The 26,389-nt window shown below is 35.5% G+C and overlaps 1 protein-coding gene across 1 annotated transcript in view; it reads left to right on the top strand.

Annotated features, from left to right (window-relative positions):
- The first annotated feature begins 1,016 nt into the window (after positions 1 to 1,016).
- The window catches only part of LOC149773627 (ATP synthase subunit b, mitochondrial-like), a 45,093-nt gene continuing 19,720 nt past the window's right edge, over positions 1,017 to 26,389 (top strand). Inside the window, exons 1-4 of the mRNA XM_089946353.1 lie at positions 1,017 to 1,113; positions 9,102 to 9,141; positions 17,726 to 17,985; positions 22,901 to 23,064. Of these exons, the coding sequence (XP_089802479.1) occupies positions 1,086 to 1,113; positions 9,102 to 9,141; positions 17,726 to 17,985; positions 22,901 to 23,064 (492 nt within the window). The 5' untranslated portion in view covers positions 1,017 to 1,085. The remainder of the gene's footprint in view (positions 1,114 to 9,101; positions 9,142 to 17,725; positions 17,986 to 22,900; positions 23,065 to 26,389) is intronic.

Below are 26,389 nucleotides of genomic sequence, written 5' to 3'. Positions count from 1 at the left end.
ATATGAAGAGGGGACTGAACAGGTTGAAAAAAGGAGAAGAAATAATGAAACAAGTGATGACCCAAGAAGTAGAAAACATAAAGGAAAGGTGGACTAAAGAAAGAAAGGAAGAACAGAATAAGAAGAAGAAATTAGAATTCGACCAACTGAATAACAACTGGATGAAAATACAGGCCAAGTTCCGAGCCATGGGTCACCAGGACTGGATACCAGAAACAGAAAAGAAAAAGAAGAAAGGAATGATGGACAAAATAAGAGGATGGTGGAAAAAGTTAAGAAGTTAAAAGAAGAAGAAGAAGAAAAACCCAAAGGCCCCTTTCAGGGCCAGCCATATTTCTCGAAAAGAGATAGCCTTTCCATTGCCTACCCCTTTTTTAAAAAAAATTTAAAAAAAAAATAAAAAAAAATCCCATGTTCCATTCCCCTTGTCCCTAAACAAGCCCAAACTCTATTTCCCCATGTTAAATTCCCCTTGTACGTAGAGTGACCCACGATTTATTCCCATGTTAAATTCCCCTTGTACGTAGAGTGTCCCACGATTTTTCTCCATGTTAAATTTCCATTGTACGTAGAGTGTCCCAGGGGTCCCTGTAATGCTAATTCCCATTGTATGTAGGGTGCCCCCCTTTACTACTACCGTACGAACAGTCTTTTTATATCCGGTACACACATATCGTGTAATTAGTTCTTCCTATATAAAGTTATAAATATTATATAATTTTGCTCTTTAAATGTTTGGTGTCTACTAACTTATTAAACTCAGGAAATATTTTTGCTTGTTGTTTTCTTTGTATTCCCGACCTTTCTTACTCAGGAACGAGTGTTTATTTGTAATTTAAAAAAACGCTGAGCAGGCAACTCAATGTCGCAAACAATAGTTCATTATTTGTTTCTTCCACATAATATCGATCATTGTTTATTATTGTATTTATGTTTATTATGCCAGAAAGGTAAACTACATATCTTAATCACAAAATGATTGCACTTGTGGATATCATAATTGTCGTAATAGGAGATTTGTTTTCGGTACATCAGAGACATCCGGGCCGCTTTGACGACCTTCAAAGGGTAACCGGTCTGCAAAAATGCTTTCAGCACTCGTGCCTAGATTCGGTAACATATATTTCAGATCACAGTGTTCGAGATTTGTAAAATCTAAGAAGTTAAATCTCTCAGTTTTAATGCGCAATGTCTAAAATGTAAATATTGGAATCGTATTCGTCACCTGCAGCACCACCCCCCCCCCCAACACACACTCGCCTTACATTTACAATCCTTCCATGTAAAAGCAGTACCCATTCCTTAATCTTAAATACTTACGAAAGTACATAGATCCAGTTTTATGCATAACAGAAAATTATTATAGCTCAAGCAATGAGAAATAATTCGTGAACATTGCATTGGTCCTATTTCCAGTAAGGTCTATTTTTGTACATTATTTTGTTGGCATATTCACGTGAGTCTGACGTTTTTTCAGTAAAGTACGACGAAATCTCTGACAACATGAAACCAACAATAAGGTACTGTAAATTAACACAAGGAGTGCAAGCATGAACCAACCCTCTGCTCAATTCGATGTTCAGACTGTCTTTGAGTTGTATACACATTAGTCCTGATAATTTTAGTATTTGTTATTACCTGCCTCATCTGTCTGTCTGTCTCACACACATGTACACATCACCATCATCATCAGTGGTAAATCTGTGGTATAAAGTATCGGCTTATCTCGTTTCCTACAGTTTGTTTTCTCTCTATCATCATCATAATAAATAGTACATTTCATACAAGTACTATTACTACCTTGTTTTTTGATTTGCTTTAAGGTTTGAATAAAATGTTTTTGTATTGGAGTTGTGCGAGATTTTTCCATTTCTGATATGAAAACCCATGATAGCAGGATTTTGGAAATAGTAAATCGGTACTATTTTTAGAGATGAACTTTTGGGTTCCTTCTGCTGTAAAGTGCTATGGGTATGGCATACATTATTTTATGTCATATTAAGGCTCCAATGATTTCAGGAAGTACAGATGAAAATTAATTTTTTTTAATTTATAACACCTTGAGGAAAGTAATCAGGTTGTCTTCATTTCAACATGGGCTTGTTTTATTGCTTTACAACTGAACTCTAAATCTTTACCAGGGATAAAAAGTCAGTTTGCCTTATTCAAGTTGAATGGAAAATTAAACTTTCCCATGGAGGATTTGAGCTTGCTCCAAAATATGACAACTTAAGTCAAACAAAATATGGTACAGTCAAAAATAGGATTTTTAAGTTAGTCATTTTATACATATATTTATTTTACAAATATATAACTTTAGTTTTCTTTTTATCTTTGTGTGCACCTTAAATGTACATGTTGATAATTAATGTTATTAAAAAAGATATACATAAATAGTACATGTAGATAGACATGTGGAAGTGAAAGAAAAACATTTATATAGATATATGAATAGGTAGATACAAGTTTTGGAAAATGATGAGAGAGAGAGAGATATATAACAGACTTGAACTAAACGGTTTAATGGCTAGGAACAGAACTGTGTTAGTTTCATTTTAATCATATTTTAATATATCATAAAGTTTTTCTTGATTGATGTTTCCACCTAAAAGTTCAGTTGATCAGATATCCTTCTGATAAAAAAAACTAGGTAAAACTTAGTCCATCACTGAAATATTAAAAATTATCCATGAATTTGCTCTTTGCTTTTTCTCTTGGAGTACTGTGTACACTTGCAGGTCTGCTTCAGCTTTATGTCATCCAGTTTCCATCTCAAAACTTGTGATGTGTATCTAATGTTTAACTCTTTACCTTCTGCTAATGCATATATGCGACCATAAAAATAGCCTTGTAATGCCAGAGACGCATATACAAGCTGCTAATAATTCTCTGTCCCGGCTGGTTCATACATGCGTTTCCAGCCAAGGTATGGGAAACCCCATATATGCATATACACGTTTCATATTAAAGCTTTGTATTGGATGAAATTACAAACATCTGTTCTCTTTTATAATATTTAGCCAATGAAAATAGTCCTTACATAAAATGATGAACGTATTCTATTAGTAGTTTTACAGCATATAAGCGGGAAATTCAATTGAAAACAAGGTCAGTGGTAACAGTAAAACAAAATGTCAACATTCATATATTCCGACGCCGATTCTCATGGAAGTTTTGAAGAATTTGAAAGTGATGATATTGATTTTAACCAGATTCTAGATGAAGGATTGGACATTAGTATAAGTCCTGTTTCGAAACCTGACATTTCAGATTTATCTGAAATGCGAGACAGTCAAATCTGGTCGGAACACGTGAGACCGGTATATGGACGACTTTACAGCAGTTTCAGGGCCAGCATTTAGTTTAGAAGAAAATGCAAGGGAAATAGATTTCTTTTTACGTGCTTCGGGCAGTATCATAAAAAATTACCAAATCTGCAATAAAATAGTGGACACATTGGTGTGCAAAATAGTGGTGAGAAAAGTAATCTAATATACATTTTAAACACATAACATTGAGATGTATTTTTTTATTATTAGTATGTGAGTATAAACATTGATTCCTGTGGATTATATGTACTTGTTGGTGGAAATGAGTGGCACAAAACATTTGTAAGTGTTTAAAATTTTATTTTACATTAAATTATATAGTTTGCATGGGACAAAATTGATACACAAAATGTAGACAGCATGTAAATAACTCAATAAGTTCTCACTCAGGCAGCTATTATGATGCTCTGGGGTTCAGCCTATAAACAGCTGCTAGAAGGCAGGCTGCTAATCAGGCTTAGTAGCCAGGGTAGCAAGTACTTGCAGAAGGTAAAGAGTTAACACCAGCATTTTAGGATGGAATCACTACATGCTCAGAGATCTCGGAAATGCTTTTACGCGTATTTGGACGACAGCTTTTGATCTGGGATGCAGAAAATCACAGAGGCAGGAGACCTTTGTACTCGTGTAATAGGTGTGCGGCAAAATTCAAAAACTTGCCAGTCCTGCTTTATGGGAAAATGTGTTGATCAGTTAGCTGTGCTGTCATTTACGATGACAGAATTCAGTGACTGAAAGACCCCTTGATGTACATACATGTTGCCATTATAAGAGTACATCAAAAAGAACATGATGCATTAGCTGGGCGGCAAGTTCAAAGGCTTTGACTGGCGGCCAGGTGGGGAAATGTACTGATATTTACAGTGATTGAATTCAGAGTCAGAAAGACCCAGAGATGTACATGTGGTCATTTATAAAAGTACATCAAATAAACAACTTTAGCTTTCGTTATTGTGTTCATATCTGAATGTATCGGAATAAGTAGTGCACGAGAATCAAGACATGTTGAGACTTAGACAAAATGCCATTGGTAAATTTGGATAAGTATTTTTGGGTTAAATGGCAAACTTACGAAGATTGTAACGAGATTCAGAAGTGCTAAAGTTGCTAGAATTGATAGTTCGGATAGGACACTAGCTACGTGTAAGAAAGTATGTGATGCCTAGCTTAGTTCTTTGGAATAAGTCCTTACTTGGATGGAAAAAATTCAGTATCACTGATGGACAAACAAGAGCTATTTAAGAGGTACATTGACTGACCTTTTTTTTTTTAATGCCCCTCACCTTAGCCCAGTTAGTTCTAGTGTTGTAGCGAAATGTATTAATCAATAGATCAGTAGCTAGGCCTGGTTTTGATAGCTGATTGACCATTAACCCTTTTCCGAGTAAGGTAGCAACTGTCAATTTCCTGCATGATATCCTTTGATGATAAAACATACAAACATGTTTTAAGATCAGAATCGGTGAAATGGATATATATTAACTGTCTCTTGTACACTATTTCATCATAAAATTAGTTGGAAACTGTAAGTGAACCAGTAGGCTTAAGGGGAAATAATGGCAGACTTTGCTAAGTCCGGGATGTACCAGTTTATTAGATTGTCTGTTTTTGTAAATCATCGGGCAGATATTTTCAGAAAAATATACAAATCATTGAAAGCAAAGCCAATGTATTATTTTATTAAAGATTTAACTTTAAACTGCAAATTATGTAGGTCAGAAACTTTATAAGACAATGCTATGTTGTGGAATTCGCAAGATGCGCTTTAAGGTCTAAGCTGTTTTTCTGACTTGAAACATTTGCGAAAATACCGGGGGGAAAAAACAGCAAATCAGATACTATTTAACCATTGCCTAAATTTACTACAAGTACGTAGACAAATAAATTATAAATTTGTAATCCTGTCACTGGACTGTTGTAATGAAGCTATATTAAAGTGAGTGATTACATTACGAAAACCTCTCCATCTAAAAATAAATGCACTCACGTCTGTGTTGATTCTATAGGAAAGAAGGGACTGCAACTTTTGATGGTGGGACTCCTAGTTTTAAAATCCTAGCGAAACCTCTGATGCTGTTTTATTCCTATGCCAGGCCATTTCTTTTTACATCAGATTTTTTTTTTTCAGTTGCAAAACTCCCCTTGTTGTGGTCCTTGCTAATAATAAAAGTCACTAATCTGCAGAATTTATTTTCTGTGGTCACAAGTCTGTCCTTAAAACTAAGAATATTTATTGTTTACATTCAATGTTTACATTGATTAACACCACCCAGTCATACATTGATAAAGGAGGCCTTTGTTTATTTGAACTTCTTGTGACAGTGTGTCCACTCATATTTCCATTGTCATTTCCAGGGAACATAATCATTTGTTAATGCACTTAATTTAATTTCAGTTTGTATGATTATAAACAGCATTATACCTGTACTCAAAGCTTAGGCTAGTCACACATGGTGTAGCAGGTCAGTGATCATTAATACCACACTGTAATGCATATAGAATTTTTCATTTATTGGAACATAGGGTTCCCAGGGGCCAAAGCTTCTGGGTCATGCATACTTAAAATTCTCAAAGGACTGTAATGGGTCCCTGAATGCTTCTCCTCTTTATATTTTCATCAGCTGTGGCCAGTCTGTGGATAGCTAAAGGAAAGACTTAAGTAAATACACATGAAGCCACTGTAACTAATTAACAGTTAATCCTTTGAAGAAATTAATATTTTGTATTTAATTTCTTCTGCTTTTTTAATGGATTTAAGTGCATATTTTTCCTCAGATCTATACAAGAGATAGAAATGGAAATGTATGTGTGATACATGAATTTTCTGAAACAATTTTCCAGTAATTTGATAGTTCTGCCAGAGAAGGCTTCAGTATTCAATGGTTCAACAGAATACAATGACAGATAAGAGCAAAATATGACATGGTTTCCTGGAAATTCTTTTAAGTCAGTAGAGTGTCAGGCATTTTGAGTACTCTTATTTAGTTTAGACGTCTGGTAGGTGTGAGAAATTAAACCAATAAAAGGCCACACATGGTGGTAAGAATGTGGTGCAGCTTTGTTTAAGAAAAGGGGCCCCGAGTGGCCGAGCGGTCTAAAGCGCTCACCGTTCCGGATCACTGCCATCTCACCTCTGTCTGCGTGGGTTCAAGTCCAAGGCTTGGCTAGCATGGGTACGTGGGAAAGCCTGCCAGTAGCTTCTCGTGGGTCGGTGGTTCTTACCTGGGTTTTCCAGGGTTCTTCCTCCACCAGTTATACTGGCCGCCATGTATAGCCTATCTTGTGCTGAAAAATGGTGTTAAACCCTAGAACAAAAACAATAACAAAACGTTTAAGAAAACTAATACCTTGGACTGGTTAGTATTCACAATGCCCAATACTGTTTCCTAACCATGTCTGTTGCATCAAATCTACCTCTCAGTATGAATCTTTTATTTGTTGTATATGTATTGTTTTTAACTGGCAATTTGAATGTTTGTATAAAAGGAATATGATTTATGTGGGGATCAATATATTTTAGTAGTTGAGCATTATCTGGTCCTTTGCGTCCACCAAAATTATGTTTCTTATTGCACTGGTTTTAAATTAGGGTACAGGGGTCAAGGTAGACTTGCATTTTATGGAGAAGTGACTTTTCCTTTTGGACAGAACAGAGAGAAGTGGTTGCGAAACAATATATATATATATATATATATATATATATATATATATATATATATATATATATATGTGTGTGTGTGTGTGTGTGTGTGTGTGTGTGTGTGTGTTTTAATTATGTCCTATTTTTCTCAGTATTCATATTTGTATTTAACATTTGATTTAAGCAATACTTTATTTTCTAGTAGAATTTTTTAAATTTATTTTGGCCTGATGACTCTAAAAGAGAATAATAGAGAACTACATTGTACCAAATTTTAACTGAATAGCTAGATGACATTATTGTAATTGCAAGTTAATAAAAATGCTTAAGCAACTACCCTTAATTAATTTGTTGTTGTTTCTAATAGTTCACAATAATGGCACTTTCAAAGATTTCTAAACATGTTTGAAACAACCCTTGTACCATGTACATGAGGGCAAATGTACACGTGTCTTTAGATAGTACTGTTCCTCCTCATTTCTTTGTTGTGGATAAACATTACAGTAACTATTCATACATAGCACACTAAAATACATAGAATTACACATATGGCTCCTTTAAAGTCGGTATATGAACTAAAGCCTTTCCAACTGAATCTAAAGATGTGAATGCGTCTGTTTTTAGAAGAAGAGGTTTTCTTAATGTAACCACTTACTTTATATAACTTCATTACAATTAATAGAATTACAGATTTATGGTTTATTTATTTGTCTACATACTTGTAGTAATTTTAAGCATTGGTTAAACAGTATATGCTTCGCTGGTTTTTTCCATATTTTTACAGATATGAGTCAAGTTAGAAAACAGCTTTGACCTTACAACTCTTCTCATGAAGTCCACAACATAGCGTTGTCCCATATTTTTCTGACCTACATAATTGCATTTAAAGTTAGATCTTAAATAACGCAATACATAGGCTTTGCTTTCTGTGAATTGTATATTTTTCTGAATATATTTGCCCAAGGATTTATGAAAACTGACAATCTAATAAACGATGTCAGCCATTATTTCCTGGTTAGGCCTGGTTCACTTGTAGTAGTTTCAGACTAATTTTATGACAAAATAGTGTACAAGAGGCAGTTAAAATATCCAGATCAGCGATTCAGTTCTTACAACACAAATGACTATTTACATACTATTGTTAAAGTTCCGAAACACAAGTTTGTATGTGTTTACTATTAAAAGATAACATGTGGAAATTGGGCAGTTATAGTTACTACATAGCAGGGGTGCATAACCCCTGGCCCGCGAAACTTGTTCTGTCCGGCCCTCAGGGCAAATGAATACAACAGATATCTGGCCCATGAACAGTAATTATTTTAAAGAAATTAGTGTTTGTGGCCCTCAATTGCTCTTAGAAAATGCAATCTGATCGTGGCCGAAAAAGGTTGTGCACCCCTGCTACATAGCTTACTAGGGGAAGGGTTAATGGTCAATCAGCTATGAAAAGTACATGCCTGTGAATGTACAAGAGTTTGTCAGCGTAATGGATATCAAAACTAGGCCTAGCTACTGATGGCTTGATGAATACATTTCGCTACAATGTAATGCTAGAATTAACCTGGCTAAGGCGAGAGGGCATTAAAAAAAGTATGGTCAGTCGATGTACCTAATAAAAAAAATCACAGAGCGAAGTTGTTGTTGCTTTTCAAACAGAAGAAGGCGAAGTTTACATTTTTAAGGCGACTTAGTTGCCCACTTCACCAGGTAGCATTACCCCTGAGGGTATACAGGTTGTTTTTTTGCTTTTGTTTACCAATGGGGAAGAAAGTGCTAGGTTGAGCAATGAGAATTGGGGATGGTTGGCCAACAAGAAACATTTGTTTTATGCCTTATTTATCAGTGGAATTAAATGTACCTATTTTTTTGGTTCCATTGCATGCATGCAGTAGCTGAAAGATAAGTCATACAAATTATATAAAATGGCATTTAAGTAATTAAAAAAAATTGAGATGGATGAAAACAAAGTACTGACCTATTGTAGACAATTGATATTGTTTGACATTCAGTGCATTTTTTAAACAAGAAAGAATTTTTACAAAAACATAAAGACATTTTAAATTGCAGGTTATACATTTTGTTTGTATAATGAATTTGCAGGGATATAATTGTACTCTCGTTTGTACTTGCAGGTTCCTTGAGAGTTCTTCTTAGATTTTATCAGCCACAGAGGTAAGTGTAAAGTTACACTGGCAGATCAGAGGATTTCATCTAGATCTGGTTGTCTTGGCTTCTAGAAGCACTTGAATTACAGGGATACAAGACAGTGGCTGTATAAACTACCAAAGAGTGCAGAGATGGTCTGAATACACTTGTTACTAGCTTAATTATTTTTGTTCATGCAGTTTAGAGGAATTAGTCACCAATTAAGTGCGTTCTTCTGAGGGATGATATATAGTTTGACATGTTCAAAACATTGGTCAGATCTCATGGGCAGTGTTTGAGCCTAATGGCAAAGCCAGATTGTTCAGTCTATTCTGAGGGTTCCAACAGATCTGGGCTTGATGTTATTACTGTTCCACTAACCTAAGGTCATTTATTTTGTTGGTGGATCAGTTAAACCCCATTTATCACTAATCTGTTAAAGGAGAAAAAATTTCCACTGGCCACTATCATAACAGGTAACAAGTAGTCTTAAGTTAGATGTATCAAAAGAAATGCGAGATGCCACTTCCTGTCATGTATAAATGATCTGTTCTTTGTGTCAAGTGAATAGCTACCAGCATCCTGAACTTTGCATGGCACAATAAATTCCTTGGCAGAAATTCATAGGCATTTTATATGCACAAGGTAAATTAAGTTGGTTATTGTCAAAAGACTTTGCACAGATGGAAATAGCTGGTGTATGGCCCCAGCACTGATTTCAGTGTGGATGATAAATAAATGATACATGGCAGTGGTTCCCAACCTGTAGGCCATGGACCTTGAAGTTAAGAAGGGGTCCTCATACTTGGAAAGGTAGTGAACTACTTATATAGGGTATCAAACTAGTATTGGTCAGTTGGAAGAGCTAGCATTGGCTGACTCCACAAATAATCAAATATTATGCTAAATAATGGGTTATAAAATTGTTGTTGATCAATATTCAGAGCATTGTGTGGCAAAAATCATAATAAATGTAAGTAATGCAGGGCTCGAATTTAACACAAATTTCTTTGTAGCCAGAAGGACTCGTATATTGAGAAATTTACTAGTCCTGCCAAATCATTACTAGTCCTGTTCACAAAACAAATGTCACACAGCTTTCATGTACGTTTACTGATTCAATTTTGAAGTTCAAACAACCCGCAACAAACTGAATGTTTTCTGTGTTTGTTTTTGCGAATTGCATACACCAGTTACACCACATAACATTCCTTTCCTCGTCATAATTCAGCCATTCCCTGTCTTTGTCCATTTCTTCTGAAATTTTCCATTACGCTTTTCCCTATCATAAGAATTATTCCTCATCATTCTCATTCAACTTTTTGCTTTTTTTTCCGGTGGCTGAACACCTATCAAATGCCACATTTTGACTGTCTTATAAGGAGGGAATTGTGCCTTGTTTTGAAATATGAGATGTTATAGTATAGCTGACGCAAATAATTTAAGCAAGAAAAGGAATGGCACAGTGTCCTTTATATCAGAAAGTCAGAGCAAGAAACACGTTTCAAAACATGTGTCTTTGCCCCCTCCCACAATTAAATGGCCTCTCCCTAACAAAGACTTAAGCGGATGTTCTGCATGATCAAAGCAGTGGCTATTGTAAACTGTTAGTTTCAGCTTGGAAAAGGTGTGTTCCCATCAAACGAAGCCATCTGACACTCGGTGCATTGTATTTAACAGCTCCAATTACGGTATCATAAGTCATAAGTTTGGTAATTGTTCCTAATTAATCGAACCTCAGTGTATTGTTGAAATTAATAATAAGGTGGAAAAGTTTAAAATCTTAGATGCCCATGCTCAGAGATTTTGATTCCCAACAAATGTACGGCATTCTGCTTGGATTTCTCCACGTGTATTCAATTATTTGTTCATTCTTGTAAGGGAAAAATAAAAAAACTATTCTTATCATCATAGAAAAAGTACTTGTATGGAAAGGATGTGTCAATAACTTAATCGTAATAAATTTATCTTATTCTTATAATTATTTCGATGGAAATGTAAAATATGTAGTTTCCTGTTTGTAACTGTTGGAGCGTTTGGGTAGCGAGCAAAAAAAAATGAACCTTAAATAAAAAAAAAACTTGCAAACTAATTTCTTTGAATAGTTTTTGCCGTGTTCTTTTGTGTGGTATACCACTTTGTAGTTTGTTACTGTGGTCGAGTGAATAAATTGTGATATCACGTCATTTTGTCATTTAATTCGTTATCAGATTAATTAGGATCAATTACCAAACTTCCGTTGTTAATGACGGGACCATAATTTGCGCTGTTAAGTGAAATGCACAAAATCGGATGGATACTTGTTATAGAAATGCACCTATCCAAGGCAGAAATTGACTTCATCTTCTCATGCTAATATTTTATGACTGTGTTTACAATGGCCACTGCTTTGATTCTACAGAACATCTGCTAAGTCAAGTCTTTATTAGGGAATGGCATAAACAGATGCTGACTGTTGATAGCCAAAACTTACTAGTCCATCGGACTATTAATATTATGAAAGTTACTAGTCCGACAGGAAATCTGCTAGCCTCGGGCTAGCGGACTACCACTAATTTCGAGCCCTCTAATGTATGTATGTGCGTGCTAGCATTTTATGATACCTCAGCAATGTATTGTCTGCATGGTGGCAATATTTCAAAAAATGTGCAAGGTGTATAGCTGCCACCATAATGTCAGAAACTGGGTTATGACAAGATAATTCAACCATAAATTTGATAAAGAGAAAAGAGTAAAAAAGTGTCAGAAATGCTGGGAAAATGCATACAAATGGTTAAAGTATGACCCAGGAAAGGACATGATGTTGTGCAGTTCCTAAGCTGAGCTTTTAGTTGTTGTTGTTGTTCTAGGGTTTAATGCCATTTTTCAGCACAAGATAGGCTATATATGGCGGCCAGTAAAACTGGTGGAGGAAGAACCCTGGAAAACTCAGGGAAGAACCAATGTCCCATGAGAAGCTACTGGCAGGCTTTCACACGTACCCACGCTAGCTGAGCCTTGGACTTGAACCCACGCAGACAGAGGTGAGATGGCAGTGATCCGTAACGGTGAGCGCTTTAGACCACTCGGCCACTCTGGGACCCCACTGAGCTTTTAGAGAAACTCAAAAGTGCGTGGTGTGTTTTATTATGATTTGTTGATAAGTATAGAAACTGTTAAACTGTGCCTGAAATCACGTTAATAATGGTGCTCCTTAACATGCCAGACATCAAGGATTATGAGCCAAGAGATGACATCAACCTGTGGCATGCTGATGGACCAAGAAACGGGAGACCAGAGACTAGACTTTATAGACCTAGATCTGATGATGAATCAGCTACAAGAAGAAGGCCAGAAACTCTGCATTATAGACATAGATCTGATGATGAATCAGCTACAGGAAACAGAAGGCCAGAGACTAGGCCTTTTAGACCTAAATCCGATGTTGTATCAGATACAGGAAACAGAAGGCCAGAGACTAGGCCTTTTAGACATAGATCTGATGATGAATCAGCTACAGTAAGGAGAAAGCCAGAGACACTGCCTTATAGACATAGATCTGATGATGAATCAGATACAGGAAACAGAAGGCCAGAGACTGGGCCTTTTAGACCTAAATCTGATGATGAAACAGTCACATGAAACAAGGCCAGAGACTCAGCCTTATAGACAATGATCTGATGATGAATCAGCTACAGGAAACAGAAGGCCAAAGACTAGGCTTTTTAGACCTAAATCTGATGTTGTATCAGATACAGGAAACAGTAGGCCAGAGACTAGGCCTTATAGACATAGATCTGATGACGAATCAGCTACAGGAAACAGAAGGCCAGAGACTAGGCCTTATAGACATAGATCTGATGATGAATCAGCTACAGGAAACAGAAGGCCAGAGATTATGCCTTATAGACATAGATCTGATGATGAAACAGTCACATGAAACAAGGCCAGAGACTCAACCTTATAGACAATGATCTGATAATGAATCAGCTACAGGAAACAGAAGGCCAGAGACTAGGCCTTATGGATCTAGATCTGATGACGAATCAGCTACAGGAAACAAAAGGCCAGAGATTATGCCTTATAGACATAGATCTGATGATGAAACAGTCACATGAAACAAGGCCAGAGACTCAACCTTATAGACAATGATCTGATAATGAATCAGATACAGGAAAAAGAAGGCCAGAGACTAGGCCTTATGGATCTAGATCTGATGATGAATCAGCTACAGGAAACAGAAGGCCAGAGACTAGGCCTTATGGATCTAGATCTGATGATGAATCAGCTACAGGAAACAAAAGGCCAGAGGTTATACCTTATACATAGATCTGATGATGAAACAGTCACATGAAACAAGGCTAGAGACTCAGCCTTATAGACAATGATCTGATAATGAATCAGATACAGGAAACAGAAGGCCAGAGACTGGGCCTTATGGATCTAGATCTGATGATGAATTAGTAGTGCTAAAAAAATCTGATAGACCAACACCCAGGGCCCCTCTAATGTTAGTTCAGGCCCATCCATTATTCAAAGAGAGATGTTCGTTGGGCTTGTTGGGAAAAAATTATAATTTGCCTGAGGAAACTTTTAATCACACTGATGAAATGTGTAAATGTATTTTCAAGATTTTAACATACCTGTTATAAAATGCGCAATTTAACCCAGATCACCATTGTCCTGTGTGAAATTGAGATCTGAATTTAATCAGATTGAAGCATGGCATGTCCATAGCTGCCACCCCTCACGAATTTGGTGTGAATTTCACGCCGCAAGCCAAAAATTCATGAATTCTCCAATCCTCAATTATTTTAAATCTTTTAAAAAATAACCGATTTCCCGTTAAGCTCTAGGCGTGATATTCACAGTTGCCGAAACGGTCCGGCTGGTCGTGATATTAGTAGATCTTCAGCCGATTAGTACAGTTGGCCCGGTAGCAAGCATTTGAGCCTATTTTAATCTATATGTATAAGAATAGTTTTACAAATGCTTTTGAGAGAAACTGGGGCCTAGCTCTGAATTTTGCTCCACACATGCGTCACCAACACTGATTTGAGTTACCATTCAGCATCGCGTGTAAGATCTTTAAAATGTCTTCACCAGCAAGGAAAAAGAAATGTATTACTCAAAAAGTGGAGTTTAATTCGGAATATATCAAAAATTGGCTGTGCATTCTGCCATTAAACATTGATATTCATCATGCTTTTTGTGCTCAGTGTGCCATCGCAGAGACAATGTGAGGAAGCACGTCGGTTGCATAAAACACATAGAAGTTGGGAAAGTTAAGAATTTGCTGATTTCAGCTCTGGAAAATTTTAAGCCATTGACGGAAGACCTGCAGGCTTCCAATGCTGAAGCATTATTTGTGAGTTTCTTGTCGAACACAATCTACCTTTGTCAGCTGGAGACCATGCTAAACATTTGTTCTGACAAATGTTCCCGGACTCGAAAATCACTTCCAAATTTTCCTGTGGAAGAACCAAAAGTGCTGCAGCTCCTGTGCATTCCTCACAGCAACAGTAACAGTAAAAGAGTATCTTCTCTAGTGAGGAAAATAAGACTTTAGGGCCTCCTTAGCTGCAGAAAATTTGTCAGCAATTTAATCACCAAGATCAACCAGCAGGCAAGAAGTCTGAACTGTATAGAAAACATTTACGCTCAAGCAGTTGAGGAAGTTCACGTCTGCCACGGTATCATGTCTTGATAAATAAATATTTCTGCATATATGTAGTGTTTGAGTTTTATATTGCGAACTTGATATAGTGTAGTATTGACGGTCAGAATGGATGGAGTGGTAAGAGTGGATGGAGTTATTGTCATGGTATTTTTCACTAATTCATGTCCAGATTCATGACTTTGTATCCTTATTTTCACTAATTGTGAGCCTGGAAGGTTGGCAGCTATGCATGTCATGCTAAAAATATGATTTTGTGCTCCCAAACCCTGGCAGAGTCATGTTTTGAGAAAACACAGTTTTCAGTAATCTTAACAAAAATGCAAGAAAAACCCCTCCACTTTCAATATATACTAGTTGCATGTGTAACCAGTCATGATTGGAGCCTATATAAAACTATCCATAGCAGAGAAGTTTGAACACCAGGCTCAGCCATTCCTTAGCGATGAACACTAATGTCACACATTCAAACCCCTTTGAATCCTATTGAATTTATATTCAAATTATAGCTTTTTTAGCGCTGTGTGACAATATAAAAAAGGGCGAAATTTTTGGGATGCAGAAATTTTAGTCCGGAACTTGTGGAATTTAGTCAGGGCTTGTGAATTTAAATCACCAGCCCTGGATCTGTCTGAAAAATATTTTCTTTGAGCACTGATCAGATACAGGAAACAGAAGGCCAGAGACTTGGCTTTAGACACCTATATCTGAAGATGAATCAGATATAGGGCCAGAGATTTGAAGATGAATCAGACACATAAAATGAATACTGACTTGTAACTTTCAGTGAGTCTAGTTTGTGAAATACAATTATTGTTGTTTTGAGTTGATGTTAATGAATTGTAAATGTTGATTTAGCAACTGTACTGACTTGGGTTCTGTTTTTGGAGGATTAATGAAATATAGGTGTGATCAGTAAAATTGTAATTTAGTGATCAGGTGATCCAATGGATTAGTGAAGAAAAATCCTAATTTCAAGCCAGACAATGGTAGTTTGAAACTGTTAGCAAACTGCTGTAGTAATTATTCTTACATGATTTGTTTTAAGACAATTAAGTATTGTTACAGGGTCTCCTTTGGTATAATTGATTGCAGGATTCATGCTGAATTCTTTTATTTAAAAAACACATTGAAAATTAAATGATTTTACACAAAGCACACAAAGTACCCCATTTCCCAACTCCCAGTCTCCATCATCTAAGGGAATCCCCTTTATGTGTAAGTTGAAAGGGAGAACACCCCTTTTTCACTTAGGAAAAGAACCTGTTTTTTTGTATAATAAATAATAAACCAGTAATTAGTTCATTGGTTCTGATGTTTTTTAACAGGTGTCATCATGTGTCAGACCAGTTGAAATTGGTTGGTCATGTAAGAATACATAATTCTCCATAACCATGCTTAAATGCAGTAATTTGTGAGGTTATCTGTTTGCAGATGGTTGATTCAGTACATTACTATTTATTGGCAAAGTTACAGACTTTGCAGTGAATCTCAATAATTCAGATAATTTTGTTTCCATTATTTTTATATTAGTTAACAAGAAGCTAAATTAGTCTCAAGACACACATTGAATTTGCTTCGTGGAATTATTTTTATTGCAAGACAGCATAAATTTAGCAAGGCTTCACAAAATCAAGTATTTCCATTGCATGACAGCATAAAATTAACAAAGCTTCACTCAGCCAAGTATTTCCATAGCATGACAGCATAAAATTAACAAGGCTTCACTCGGTGAAGAATTTCTATTGGAAGAGTGCCCAAAATAGACAAGGCTTCACTCCATCAATTATTTCTTCCATAATTGGCATGTGGGGTGGGGGGGCAGTCAGTTAAACTTTTCAGAGTAATGAGTGGTTGTTATCATCAAAGAAATCTTTATTAATTAAATGTATTTGTCAGAAGTTTATAAAACTAAAGGTTGGGTAGTGTCACTTCCCATCAAGCCTAGGTTCCTCATTGGGTGGGTAAATAGGGTGAATATGCTGCATGAAATTGAACTTTCATTATACATCATATTTCAGATATTTAAAGTAGAGCAAGTGAAATTTGGGCCAGAGAAATCAGGATCCAAAATCAATCAGGATCATAAATCACTCAGATAATGAACCATTAGATAACTTGAAAAGAAGGAAAGAAAGATATAATATTTAATTGGCTCAAATGTTTGTCTTGATTGATACCCTAATGAAGCTAAGACTGGTGAGAATCTCTTTCGAATTAAGATAAAAGAATTAATGGTTGAGCAACAAAGCTAATTGATTTTGTCTTAATACAGGGTCTTTATATATGTCTAATCAGAGATATTTTGCATGACCTAAGAATTCAGCTCATACGTCATGAGATTTATTCTTCAAATGCCCTAGTCACAGAAGGCCTTTCGTAATTTCAGCATGAAAGGCCTGTCGAACATTTTAGATGTCCTGTATTATGCACCTAATTTGCATGGTGCAGCCACTTGCAATTTATCTAACTAATGTCAAGCTTGGAAGAATTTATATTTTAATTTAATGGGTATTTTCATACAGTTATAACTGATGTAAATCTTGCTCGTCTCATTGGGATTAGTAGATCGAACATGCAATAACATGAGGATGTATTCGGTTCTCCTTTTGATTTAGAATTTGCAGCTTTCATACTGCAGAAGTGATAAACTTGCCAATGCAAAATTCAGTGCTTTTATTTGATAAGATATTGAAAATAAGTTTGCATGGAATTCCAAGGGTCATCACAACATCAGCTTTTATCTATGCTACTCAGATTTCTTATGTCTTGATTTTAACCAGAATATGATGGCAACAAGGTTAAAATTATGCAACAGGTTTTTAAGTTCTTGAAAATCTTATGAATCATAGCACAATTAGAGGACAAGATGTTATTCTGGAGGGACCATTGAGAATTTTGTGAATTATTTTCTACTATAGAATCAATAGTTGTAACCTTGTTTTATTTTGTCAGAGTTGTGCCAGTGGCAGGTGCATCAACTAAAACTCCAGCCCAGTCCAAGCCAGAAGCTCCGTCTCCAGCTTCGACTGATCCTGATGACAATTTGCCCCAGCATGAGAGATGGGCACAAATTAACAAAGTCTTCTATGGCCCTGAGAGAGACATGGTCAATTATCCTCCCCCAAAGCAGCGTGAAGAAGCTGGCAAAGTTAGACTGGGCTTTATTCCAGATGAATTTTTTCAATGGCTGTACCCTAAGACTGGAGTCACAGGCATGTAAACAACTTTTTTAAGCTTCGTCATGTCAAATTGGAAAACGTATCATTACCGTTATCTGTCCATCCATTACACCATTACACCTTGGCTATGGTTTACATTTAGATTATTTCAGGCACAGTATTGGTGTGTCCTTGTTACATGAACACTTTTTTAGTTTTTGTTTTTCCTAACCAGCATTATGAGGTAGCGAGACATGTTTGTTTTTTTTCTTTTAAGGGAATATGAAAGTTACTGATAGACCCAGGTGTTTTTCATGATTTACTTAAAGATAATGGTTTCATAATTTATCCATAATTTGTTATTTTAGAAGTATTATATCTGATAAAACTTGATGCATCGTGATCTGTAATAAATTTGGTCATTGAAATTTATTGCACATATTGGACAGTCCTTAAAAATTGTATGTCTGGAAATACTTTCCAATGTCACATTCCTTAATTTTTATGCTTCAAAAGTAGTATTAACCCTCCAGCAGCACTCAGTGTTTTCTGTTGTTGATTAGAAAGAAAGGCGGTAGAAAACAGTTTCACTCAGTGTTGTAGTGAAAGCTGTTTTTTAGTTTAATTGGATACAAGTTTACACTTTGTGAATTTTAAATTTTGTAATGTATTGAATATTTGTTGGAAAACAGCTTCAGCTCACAAACAAAAGTAAGTGGCAAAAAGCTTTTGTTTTGAAATGGCTGACATTTCATTCCTGGACATGTTTGCAGGATATGAAATGCAGATTTTTTAAAAGAAGTTTTGCACAATGAAATGTTTTGATTTTGCATATCATATTTAGTATTGTGTATTATCTGGGGTGTCATGATATGTTACATGTCACAGGGCCTGACATATTGTGATACATATTGCCAAAAGAATTTGTAAAAGTAATGTCAGATTATTACCTGACAAAAAGTTAAACTGAATTACTTACTGTGACAGCTCTGTTGCTTCTACCTGTGATGTCATGAAGAAACTCAATGAAATGTGCAGGAATGCAAAACATTGAAGTATAAGCCAGAGGAATTGGGTGGCCTTTCTAGAGGGGGATGACAATTGCGAATAGTAAATACATATGAAGAAAGTCACAAGTACATTTAATTTTAAATATTTAATATTTTAATTAAAAAAATCACATGCATGATGTGAAATAAATGTAAAACAAACCATGTCATCATTTTCAAAAGAAGGCTATGAATAACCATTGATATAGTTTTAAAACTGTCTTTATAATTATGTTACAGTTCACATCATCTGTCACTTTGTTGGTAACAGTCTAAAAAAACAAACCAGTCTCGTCACATTAAAAATATCCTTGCTGTCATATCCCCTGCATATATCGTTTAGTCTTTTGTTCCAATCTTCGACAACTTCATTATTAACATCAGCTGATTCTCCACTAAGGACAGAACACTTGATATTGTGTTGGACTTGAAATCTCTGCAACCATCCGTTACTTGCATTAAATTCGTCATATCCCAATTCAGCTGACAAAATTGTTGCTTTTTCTTGTCATTCAAATCAGGATACAAACGTCTCCTGGCTCAAACAATCTTCCTTTCTCCATCCATTTCACCTTCCCACTTCTGCAGAATTGTTTCATTATATTTCACAATATTGTTTATCTGAGTCTTCCCGACATTATTTTTCTGATCTTGTCACGTGATTCGTTAGTCGCAGTCTTGTACCCTATTGTTTTTATACATTATTTTACACTAAGTGAGAGAAGCCAAAACGGCTTCGATATGTACCATTAACATCACGCAGATTTGACCTCGCGGCCGTTAGGATTCGTAATTTTGACAATTATTGTCAGTAGTAATAGCCACTGATTATCAAAGTGAACAAACTCAACATCATACTAAGGGAAGCCATAAAGGCTACCAAACCATTTTCCTGCTGACTTGGGTATTGTACATCGATACTGCCACTTCTCAGCTGTTACTACTGTTCAATAATTGTAATTTTAACAATTATCAGTGACTAAACCGGACATCTTATGATAACACAGCAGTAAGGCTAATTGGATTACATGTACATACCCTTTTGTATGGATTAAAAGTTGAGTCTTTCTCGGTTTTTATGGAATAAATTCGGCTTCTCGTGAGGCGTAAATGATATAATATTAACCTTAGTGGTAAATGTACTTTACTCAACACTTCTTTCAGTAACGAAAACCTGACATCGGGGAAACAGAAATCGGATTACTTAACACACGTTATGAATAAAATACTGGTTCTGGATACATTTTCAAATAAAATGCGGCTGCTTGTGAGGGGTAAATTTTATAGTATTGCACTAAAATGCTGGCCACTGGTCGCGTTAGCCGGGTGGCCTTTCGCAAGGGGTACTTTTGAACACAAACTCGTTGGTGCCAACGGATTCTGGCCGTAAGGAGCGGGTGGCTGCTGGTCAGGGGGGCCGTTTAAGAGGGGGACTACTGTAATGCGAGTATAATGATGGGTCATTCTACATATATGTCTTCAAGACCTTATTATGTACTAAGTTTCACAGCATTTCAGTAAAATTGCAAGAATATGTAGTATATTTATATTAGCATTAGAGCTGAGATGCATTCGCAAGACATATCTTGTGCAGTGGATCTGGCTTAAAAAGCAGAAGAGGGCAGGGTCTCTTAAAATGCAAGAAAAGATCACAGCACAAGGATTTGTCAGTATGTGCATCTTAAATGATTACTATAATCTGTATGAGGTTTTACATCAGGTACTGCAGGACAGATTGTTTTCATAAGATTCTGTATTGCATTGCATTCAGCTGCAATGACAGTAACTCGGACAAAACTTGTCGTGAGAACATATTGATTTGTTAGTATGCACATCTTAAGATGATGACCATAATTTTTACCAACGTTCATGACAACAATCCATCAGAACCTGCAGTGCTAGTTGTGCTAATACAGTGATATTGTTGTCCCTGCATTGAAAAGAACAATAAATGTTGACCAGAAATTAATAACAAGTCACATTCATCACCCATGCATGAGTTCTCATTAATATGATTTGTTATTTCTTCTGATATCTAATTACAGGATTATAAGATGGTGAGGGATTTTTAAAATTGAAAAAGGATAGTTTAGGCAGTTGATATACATATTGAAATATTGAAAAAAGCTTACTTATCAGATACTGTTCCAAAAAGATAAAGATGATGGCAAAGTCAAGTCCATTCTTATACAGAACTTCTATATGTTGTGAAGAAAAGAAGATGCAATCATGCACTTAATAACAGATCTGTATGCATGGTCATACATGTATGTTAGTCTTAGATACAGTATGTGTGTCAGAGAGAGAAAGAGATAGCATTAAGATGTTGTATCTTTAATTTAAACTACTTTGTATTAATCATCAAAGTAATGTTTTTTCTCAGATGGTCACAAAAAGTCATTCGAAATACATGTAGATTGATACATTTACCCTTTGAAGATAGATGCTCATGAGCAAACTAATAACCTAGTTCAGTGATCAGCATGGTTTGTTATCTTTGTTCCTGACATGTTCATTTCATGTGCAAACTGATAACTTAAAATCACAACAGCAGCTGTTTTGCACATTTGTTTTCTCTGCCATTATGTTGACAATAAACAAATGTAGTTGTTGGTGGTTGTTTATTTTATTATAGTGAATGAGCATTTTGTTTAATTATATGGTTATTCCATTGTGTGATTCTCATCAAAATCATCTAGGCTTAAAGGCCCTGATATTTTAAACAAATTAATCTGATCCACCATGAAATATGTCTGCCATTTCTTACAACACGTCAGCTTAATCTGAAAGTAATTGCTCAACAAAATTAAAACAACTTTGATAGAATGCCCTAGGCTTAAAGATGTTTCACTATTGAATGAATGATTATGTACCATCAAATAAGGAAAGAGGTACAAAAAGTTGAGAAATGGTTAAACAGTTGTATTCATGACATATCCACACAAAAAGCTGGAAAAAATTTCAGCAGAAAACATCCTGTTGACACAGATTTCATGGCCAACTGTTTATGTGTTTGGCTATTTGGCAGAGTGGGGAGCATTCTCAGACCTACTAGTTTTAATAAGCACTGTATTGATTTTCACTGAGGAAACTATTTGACAAATGTCAAGTGGGGAGCATTCTCACACCTACTAGTTTTAATAAGCACTGTATTGATTTTCACTGAGGAAACTATTAGACAGATGTCAAGTGGGAAACATTGTCTGACCTACTAGTTTTAATAAGCACTGTGTTGATTTTCACTGTGGAAACTATTTGACAGATGTCAAGTGGGGAACATTGTCTGACCTACTAGTTTTAATAAGCACTGTATTGATTTTCACTGTGGAAACTAATGTACATCTTTAAATAAAATAATGAACATGACAGAGATCACTGACTTGAACTTCTTGTTCAGAGTTGTTTTAAATATTTTTTTCAGATATTTGGTATAATCTGATTCTTGTAAATTGAATTCAGTAACACTGTTAAAAAGGTTTATCTTTTTTATTTAAATCTTGAAAACTTCATAGATCGATTGTAACTTCATATTATGTTCACTTAGAAACAAAATGTCAATAATAATGACTTATAAATTATGATGATGTACTGAAAGTGGCTGTGAAAAACTTCATATTAGTGTGAACCTAGGTCATATACACACTTTCACCCCTTTACACACTCATTAATGTATAGCTACAATTTGTTTGACCCTGCTTAGTGATTCAGTCTACATGTACATATTAAATATTTTCATGACAATGTCAAAAATCAGTTACTTGCTCTTAATGCTAAATTTATTTTATTCTGCATGAAAGTTTTGTTCAATTCATGTGGCCAGTTTTTGCCTTAATTAACAAAAGACGTTTACTTATTTGTACCAATGATTCTTTTCCCACTCTTTTGTGAACCAACTCAATTTGTCTTTCTTTCCCTTGCAGGGCCGTACATTTTTATTTGGGGAGGAGTTGCTTACCTCCTATCTAAAGAAATTGTGGTTCTTGATCATACATTTTCCCATGCCGTCGGCTTTGTTTTAGCAGTGTGGTATCTGAAATGGAAACTGGCACCATGGATGAGCAAGTATATTGCTGACAGAAACCAGGTCAGTTAACTTTCATTAAGAATGATATGAGATTGAAAATTTGGCCCATTGTTGAGATTTAATTTCATTTAACCAGTGTTCTTGCAAGCAGCACTTGGTGCTGTTTTTGTGTGGTTCACTTTTTGCAATGATTATTTTATTTTTCTAAATATGTATTGTGATGTATAGATTTTTTTCTCACTTCCTTTTTTAAATGTTTCGCTGCTGATTCAGAATCTTCTCAAGAAAATAGTTCATTTAAGATTTATTCCAGCAGGCTATAACATTTTCATTTTATTTAACAGTTGAAAGAAGAACAAAGATCCAGATCAATTCTTTACTTAAACAGAATTAAGCCAGTGTTTTGTGTACTTTGAATATGTAGTATTCTTGTCAGTTTTGTTAATGCAACACCAATTGTTGCCTTCAAAAAGACAGAGTTAACCCAAAATAAGTGAATTTAGTTTAATTCAGATTTTTGGGTATACCGCTCCAAGTTGCAGTGTTAATGCCTAAACATTTGTGACTGACCAACTTTTAGTGATGTTATGCACATGCTGACTTCCATCAAGTTATACCTTGAAGATTTTTTGCATTCCAGTACATTCAGATTCTTAGTCTCTGCAAAAGAAATTATTCTAGATTGCATGGAAATGTTGATTTTTCTTTTAAAGCTGTCCGTTTTCGTATGTCAAAAATCATAATCATCCATTCCAAAATTAAGTGGTTTGTAAATATTTGTACAATATTACTTTGTTGAAGAGAGAGATGTTAGTCCAATTTTTTATATTCAAGGTTTGCAGCAATTTTCAATGCTCATCTCTTATCCGATTTCACAGCAAATATAATGGTGAAACATTTAATGCAAACAGCATACACCGCTCCCTCGATAACTCATGCACAACCGGGTCCACAAACATAGACCGCACTATAAGTAAGGCGTGAGTTACCGAGGGACCTCCAAAAATTGAAAAAATCGCTGTTGGTGGGGGGGGGAGCAGCGTTAGGGAACTGGGCTGTTTAATGACTGAATCCTCATTTTACAATCACAATAATAATTTTTAATAATGCTTTGTTTCTAATGAAGTTGTTTACGTTATTCTGTTTAAATAACATTCTTTTCTTCAAAATATCCAACATATGAAACATCATTCCAACTGGTTTGAACAACCATCACGTGTACACTAAAAATCTGTGTATTACGTCACTGCTTTTTGTTTTCTTGATGAGTCTGGTTCCTGTAGTGGAGTTTAATAGTATCTTGCCAAATCGGTAGTCCATAATTTGGGAACTAAACTAGCTGTTGATACACCACCAAACAAGATTCCTTTTTTTTTTAAAATACACTACATTTATTTCGTGACACATCTATGTCGAAACTCAATTTTTTATTGTTCAATTAGTACAATGTTAATGTCGTAATTTCATTGGAAGTAATAATGAAATTTCGTATCATCGCTGAGGATATCTCTAAATGCCAGTTCAAGAATTCTCTGAAACTTGCTTGCTTACAAATGGTCCATATCTGTGAAATCAAGCTCTGTATTTTACGAAGTATTCATTTTGCTAAGCTGCCTTCTTATCTTTGATCACAGTTATAAAAGAGTCTGTTAATTTAAGGTAGTTTCTGTTACATACACAATAACGTTTATTACAGTGTTCGATTGATCAAATGAAGTGAGTTTATATGACCGAGGCCGCTAGATTTTAAGTTAGTCCGATATTTGTGCCCTTTAACTTTTCTTTTATGCCACCTCTTTTTTTATTATTCAAAAGACATAATTAACGTGATAATACAAAGGGGGCCAGCTTTTAATTCAGTGCAACAATGCAACAAATACTTCCACAAGTCAGTTATCAAAACATGGTCAGCACTTAATTAGGTTCTCAGAGAAACGCTCGCGGACATAGCTGTTACGGTAGATTGACACATTTTACGTTTAATTACAAGAGGACACATTACATTTATGATGATTACACTTAAAAGGAACTAAAAGATGGAATTAGAACACAAATTTCAATTGATAAAAATTTTATTTAATTTGTATTTATTTATTAAAGTACTGCCTTCACTCGGTGTGTGACATTTTCATTGATTGAAATTTCCTGACGTATCGTTAATTGCAGTGTACTAGGAATGTCGTTGGAAAGAAAATGTAAAAAATTGTATGAGCTATTTTCAATTTTGATATTTCATAGTGTTGATTAAAATTTCCAGGTCCTATCTACCGTTTTCAACCATAAAACGAGCGATACATCAAAGTTTTCATTACCAATTTTGATCGCGATTTTCTTCAAGTTCAACAAATAGGGATAAGGTTTTGTGGTATTTTCGGTTTTAAAAAATGGGATCCATGCCTGACACCGCGTTATAAGCTGGTTCGCAAATTATCGAGGGAGTGGTGTATTCTGGGTCCCTTTTGGTGAAGTGTATCACTGCAGATTTATTGGTATGAATTATCATAAGAAATACTATCACTAGTGACCCTTTGTGCCACTCAAGCTGTACTCACTATTGAATCCCTTTGCAGATGAATAGAAAATGTATATACCAGAAACTAGACAGTATTTGTATATTTTATTGTATTGTGAATCATGATGGTGATAATCCCATTGGTTGCACTGGCCACAGTGAACCAGTAGTAGCATTTCAGATATGCCAATAGAAATGTGCAGAATTTAACCCTGCCCAGACCAGGTTAGGCTGGCCAACACATTGTGTTATGACAAGATGTTTTATTTCAGTTGTCTTGATGAGCCATAAAACACCTATCAATCATCCCGTTGCCTGTACTGGCCATGATGAGGGTGAAGGATTGAATCCTGCCCAGGCTGACAGCCATAGTGTATTGTGACAGGAGAATTCCAACCCTCCACATCATGTTGGTGAACTATAAAACACCTGTCAATTAGAGAATCATACCATTGTCTGCACAGATGATCATTGTGTGTGAAATTCATGGCTTTTAGTTGCAGTGAAATACTTTGCTTTCAGATCATTCAGATGCTGATCATTTGGACATATTTCCCTGAAAGTTTGCACCCATGAATGGATAATTATTGGTTTTCCATTCAGGGCATGAAGAAAAGACAAATGTTCTTTCTAGCTTCGGCTTGGTGATTAAATTTGCTGAGTAATTGCCAAATTTGGCTTCGAAGCATGGCCATGTTTCAGTATTTGCTTTTACAGCAATGGGATATGCTTTAGCATTTCTGTGTTCCACTTGAGTTTCATCTTCATCCATTATTGGTCAGTATTTTATTCTACTGTTGAAACTAATAACGTATATACTCATATATAAACTGACACCCCCCCCCAAAAAAAATGAACAGCTATAAACTCTTA

This window comes from Sinohyriopsis cumingii, unplaced genomic scaffold, assembly GCF_028554795.1.
Source record: "Sinohyriopsis cumingii isolate HCF-2022 unplaced genomic scaffold, ASM2855479v2 utg000624l, whole genome shotgun sequence".
NCBI lineage: Eukaryota > Metazoa > Mollusca > Bivalvia > Unionida > Unionidae > Sinohyriopsis > Sinohyriopsis cumingii.
This window is presented reverse-complemented; position numbering and strand designations above follow the sequence as displayed.